The sequence below is a fragment of the Bison bison genome, unplaced genomic scaffold (genome assembly GCF_000754665.1).
Source record: "Bison bison bison isolate TAMUID 2011002044 unplaced genomic scaffold, Bison_UMD1.0 scf7180017864160, whole genome shotgun sequence".
In the NCBI taxonomy this organism is placed as follows: Eukaryota; Metazoa; Chordata; class Mammalia; order Artiodactyla; family Bovidae; genus Bison; species Bison bison.
The window spans coordinates 6,304,398-6,310,319 of NW_011494732.1; the positions used below are offsets into that span (position 1 = coordinate 6,304,398).

The 5,922-nt window shown below is 37.5% G+C and overlaps 1 protein-coding gene across 9 annotated transcripts in view; it reads left to right on the forward strand.

The window, feature by feature from the left end:
* CLIP1 (CAP-GLY domain containing linker protein 1) overlaps positions 1-4,883 on the forward strand; it is a 118,005-nt gene extending 113,122 nt beyond the window's left edge. For 6 of the 9 annotated variants that reach the window (XM_010841319.1, XM_010841326.1, XM_010841323.1 and 3 more), the window contains 3 exons: positions 1,091-1,096; positions 2,269-2,393; positions 3,189-4,883. In XM_010841319.1, coding sequence (XP_010839621.1) covers positions 1,091-1,096; positions 2,269-2,393; positions 3,189-3,414 — 357 coding nt within the window. In that variant the 3' untranslated portion in view covers positions 3,415-4,883. The remainder of the gene's footprint in view (positions 1-1,090; positions 1,097-2,268; positions 2,394-3,188) is intronic. The other 3 variants (XM_010841322.1, XM_010841325.1, XM_010841328.1) reach the window with 1 other exon arrangement.
* The last annotated feature ends 1,039 nt before the right edge of the window (positions 4,884-5,922 follow it).

A 5,922-nucleotide genomic window follows, 5' to 3' on the forward strand; every position in this document is an offset into this window, starting at 1 on the left:
CTTTTTTTTAAATCATTTAATGTTTTGACTAGATAATGTATTCATATGGTCTGAACATTGAACAGTATTAAAAATATATACACTGTTTAAAAAAAAACTCTCCCTCCAAACACCATCCCTCTCCTGCTTAGTTTCCAACCCCCTAAACAGATAATCAGGGTTATTACTGTCTTTTTAAATTTTTTCGGAGATTTTTAAAAAATGTATATACAAACCAAGACTAACACAGTCTTTCCCCTCTTTTGTTACACAAATGGCATAGAAACTGATCTCTTATTTTTTACACATGTATAGTATTCCATTATATGGAGAGAGATATATATATATATATACACACACCATAATTTAATCAGTCCTTATTGGTTGACATGACTTTTGGGACGTTTCTGATCTTTTAGGTGCATTATAAACAATGCTATAGTGTACTGTCTTGCACATCTATCATATTACAGCTATAATAATATTTCTTTAGGATTAATTCCTAGAAGTAGAATTACTCTGTTAAAGGTTCCTTCCTCATCTTTACTTAAAAAGACAGTTCTTGAAAACTGTCTCCTAAAGCCAAAATTATCAAAATAGCTTTAGTTGTAAAAGTGGGATTACATGGAGGTAAACTATTCTATTTTTGGAAATGGATGGCATCACCGACTCAATGGACATGAGTTTGAGTAAACTCCGGGAGTTGGTGATGGACAGGGAGGCCTGGCGTACTGTAGTCCATGGGTCACAAAGAGTTGGGCACTACTGAGCGACTGATCTGAACTGATAGCCAGAAGTAATAAACATGTATTTTCAGTTTTAATTAATATTTTGGACATATTTATCCCATTCAAAATTCAAAGGTACAAAAGCCATCTTTCACTTTTAAATAAAAGAGAACTCAGTGACTTGGTGATTTGTTTGTTATGACATCTCCTTTGAAAGGCATGTAAGAATTCAACCAACAGCCTAACTTTAACCCTGGCTAGCATTGTCTCTGCTTAGTTTATATGTCTAATGAGCACAAAATTAACAATGTTTTCTCTCCCCCTTCTTCCTTTCTGCTTCCATTTGTTTCATCTGCCACTGCCAACACTTTTCTTCCCATCAGCAAATGGTTTGTTTTATGTTTCCTAATTTGTGAGCATGTATGTGAGTGTGTGTATATGTGTGGCTTCCCACTGTACTTCCCATTTTATGGCTTTTTTTTCCCTTCCTGATATGATACGTAGCTCCCCACAGGATATAGTCTTATAAAATACAGTTTGAGAAGTGAGATAAGAGTCAGTGGGTCTGCCTTCAATGTCAGAAGGGATATTCTGCAGAGAATAACAAAGCTAGTGATTTCTAGCTTTGTTTTGTAACTGCCCCAGTGGGAGAAAAAGGCCAAATATTTCTTTGAAAAATAAATACTGGACGGGCCAAAAAGTTTGTTCAGATTTTTCATCTTACAGAAAAGCCCCAAATGAACTTTTTGGCCAACCCAATATGTATGTATGAGTGTACACACACACACACACACACACACACACACACACAATATTTTTTTAAATTGTAAAGTAGGATTTTTTTTTCCTGATGGACATTTAGAGAAATGAGACCTTTTCATTATTTGTAGAAGAGAGGAGAAACCATTTTTAAATTAAAGTGCCCTTGCTTTGAAACGTCAAACAGGAGTGTTTCCTCCTGGTGGTCAGTCACCTCCTTACCCCACTGCTCCGAGTCTGGGCCCCGGTCCCCTGAACGCTGCCCTCTCGGTGTGTGCCTGCATCAGTTGAAAGGGAGCTTAAGTCTTCTCTTTAAAATCCTTCTTTTGGGGCTTCCCGGGCAGTCCAGTGGTTAAGACTCCTCTCTTCCATTGCAGGAGGCATGAGTTCAATCCCTGGTCAGGGAACTAAGATCCCACATGCCATGGGGTGTGGCCCCAAACAGAAAAACTCCAAAAAAGCTCCTTCCTTTTTCTCTGAAGACCCACTTACCATCCCACCATAATAAGTGAATGTTAAATTGTGGTCTGAGGAGAATTTACATAAGCTTATTCAAATCTACAGAACGTGAAAGTCCTGGATTGGTTCTACAGTTTAGCTGAACAAGTAACTAGTTGTGCTTTTTGTACAATTGTGTGTGTATGTGTATAAACATGTTTAAAAAGGGTTGAGTCACGGCCATTGCTGGCCCCTGTGACTCCAGCACACTCTGTATCCACAGCCTGAGTATAATTGCTGACTTCTTGATGCTCCAGGGTACATATTTCAGGCATTTTACACATTTTTCTCCCAAACAAATTAGATTGACTTCCTCAATTCAGTAATAGTGGACCTTCAGAGGAAGAATCAGGACCTCAAGATGAAGGTGGAGATGATGTCAGAAGCAGCCCTGAATGGGAACGGGGACGACCTGAACAACTACGACAGGTATTTCAAGTTCAGCGATGCTGAGTGGAACCTTAGTTTCATCTAAATACGTGTGTGTTTTTAAAGTTAGGTTCTCCAGACAGAAAAGGACAAATATGGCTTCTATGTGGAATCTAAAAAAAAAAAAAAAGTGATACAAATGAACTTATTTGCAAAACAGAAATAGAGTCACAGATATAGAAAACAGTCCTGACTTATGGTCACCAAGGAGTAAGGGGAGGAGGGATAAATTGGGAGACTGGGATTGCCATATACACACTACTATATATAAAATAGATAACTAATAATGATCTACTGTTATAGCACAGGGAACTCTACTCAGTACTCTGTGGTGAACTATATGGGAAAAGAATCTATAAAAAGGGGGCTTTATGTATGTGTATGGCTGGTTCACTTTGCTGTACAGCAGAAGGTTTCACAACACTGTAAATCAAATATAATCCAAAACTAAAAAAGAAGGGAAAATATACATATAACTGAGTCACTTTGCTATGCAGTAGAAAATTGATGAACCATTATAAATCAACTGTACTTCAATATTTTTTTTTAAAGTTAGGTTCTCCAGTGGATTGGAGAAACAACTGCTTTGTGATTATTTGGCCATAAACTGACTTCCACAAATCTGGCAAGAGTAGAAATGGTTTGATCTGAAGATTTTAAATGCGTACCCTAGTACTTGGACTTGAGGCTTCGCAGAATCCTTGCTTGTGTTTTATTCCTTACAAATGGTACTGTCTCTTGAATTTCTTCTGAGGGAGATGAGTTTCTGATCATACACATTGATAACATTTGCAGTGATGACCAGGAGAAACAGTCCAAGAAGAAACCCCGCCTCTTCTGTGACATATGTGACTGCTTCGATCTCCACGACACAGAGGATTGTCCCACCCAGGCCCAGATGTCCGAGGACCCGCCCCACTCCACACACCACGGCAGTCGGAGCGAGGAACGCCCCTACTGTGACATCTGTGAGATGTTTGGGCACTGGGCTACCAACTGCAATGACGACGAGACCTTCTGATGAAGCCTTCCACCCAGAACTGGGCTCTCTCAGATGCACTAGCGTGTAGGCAACTGACCACCAGCATTATGCGTGCAGACTTCAGGAGAACTCACGTTATTTTTGACCCCCATCAACAGATCTAAGAAAATATTTTGATCTTCCACAAAATCACCCTTTTAGTCTCCCCGTATAAGTTTATAAGTTAGAATAATAAATAAGGGGGGGTTTTCACCTCTGATTTTTGTCTTCTTGATTTTTAAAAAGTATTCCATTGCACCAGATGCCATTACACGAATCGTCCCTATGAGGGAGACCTCACAGAACAACTCCTAGCCTTTCAGTACCTTATTTAAGTTAACTTTAAATTATGCCGTTCCTCTTCATATTTGCACTAAAATATTTCCAGGCTGCATTTGTATATTTAGATGTTTGGGTTAAGCTTTGACACTGGAATGAGTTGAAAAAAAAGTATGCCACTTTGCATTTTCATCTACTCGTTTATTTTTAGTCAAAGAAATAGCTGAGTTCTTTGCACTACCCAATGTCAGTAGTGCCTTTATTTCAGGCTTGATGATACTTTTAGGTGTGATTATAAAATCATGAAACAGGTAAAGGGAGGGGGAAGCCCCCAAACTGCTGTGGGGACGTTTTATTATAATCTCGATGCTGCACCCACTGTACTCTACTGTGGTGTTTTGTTTATCCGTTTTGCATAATTTCAGCTTCTATATATTATATGTATATATTTTTGTAAAATCTATATTTTGGTGGAAAAACCTATACAGTATGTCTTTCTTTTCAGATTTTTATCTTTATGAAAAAGGAAACACTTAAAATGTTCATCAGGACGTGACGCACTAGGCCAGGATCAGCATCACGTGGCTTCGCAGCTGTGTGTTCTCTGTTTTCATTTTCTTTCTTTATCAGGAATAAGTGGGAGAATTTTCTCCAGGTTTTGTTTTTCTTCTCCAACAAATATCCCCAGCAGTCGGTTAATTAGATAATAAGCCACTCTAAAACACCTAAATGAACCAATCTACAATCTTTACAACTTTTTTTTTTTTTACTGTGTTTTTAGATGAATGTACTATGAGAAATTCAACATTAATAGTTTTGGATTTTCTTATCACAAAAAATAAAATGAAGGACCTCAACCACAAGTTTAGTAACCAGTTTGAATCTATTTATCTTTATTTGAATGTCTTTTAGAATATGTAAAAAGTAATAAATGTATCTTCCAGGAAACATGTATAATAAAAAACTTCTATAATTGTACATATGCCTTTGATGTATTTTCCCCTCCAGATTATCAACTATGTGTTTGACAAGTGAAAAATAAATATGTAATCAGTTGAAATTTGGGATTATAAACAAACATATCATAATAGGAACTGTTTCACAAACACAAAATGTAAAGCAGTATTAAAATCCAAGCAAACAAGTGTTCTGTAACTACTTTAATAAATGGTTATTCTTTTTTGCCAGTGTAGTAGACTGGTATTATTCTCAGGTTTATTTGTCCTAATGGTTTTTCTTTAAATGAGCGAGCACCAGAGGTCCAAATAGCAATTTCTACTGCAGTCTGTTGAGAAACTGCTTTTAAGAAATGATCTCAAAGCATTCTGTGACCCACTCAGCATAAAATAAATACCCAAGGTGGTTATCCATTGCATTGTCTCACTGTATTACTCACAGAAATGTAAGTGGCACTGTGCAGTACCAACTACCTACTAAAGAATGAAGTTTGGAAAGAAACTCTGTGAAAGCTGCTGTGATATTTACCAAAATGATGACTGAACCAAGCAGTCTGGTTTTATGAGCTCTGATCCCCCCGCAGGTAGATATTTCCAAAGCAGAGGTACCAGTTGAACATGACCAAAAAAGTGTCCTGACAGTAGTCCTTGACTTAGCATTGACAGAACTAATGAAAAGACTCAAATTATTAATCTACACGTATTGAGATCATTTCTCTGTCTCTATATATATATATATATTACACACACATAACAAATCATGTTGTACACCCAAAATGAATGTTAAATGTCAATTATATCTCAATAAAAAATAACATTTTAAAAAGAAAAGTTTCTAACACTGAACAAATTATTTTAAAATTAAATATGTTTGGGACTTCACTGGTTGCCCAGTGGTTGAGGCCCAGTGCTTTCAATTCAGGTGGCACAGGTTCCATCCCTGGTTGGATCCTGATGATGCATTGTGAGTCTGAAAATTTTTGATAAAGTATTTTTGATAGAGTCAAGTTGAGAGTGGAAGTATGTAAATATGTTGAACTGATTATTACCTCCAAATTCCACTCTGCTTATTCATATGTGAAAAAAAAAAGTGAAAGTGTTAGTCGCTCAGTGGTGGTTGACGCTTTGTGACGCCTGGAATGTAGCCCACCAGGTGCCTTTGTCCATGGGATTCTCTAGGCAAGCATATTGCAGATCAGTCGCTCAGTCGTGTCCAACTCTTTGTGACCCCATGGACAGCAGTACGCCAGGCTTCCCTGTCCATCACCAACTC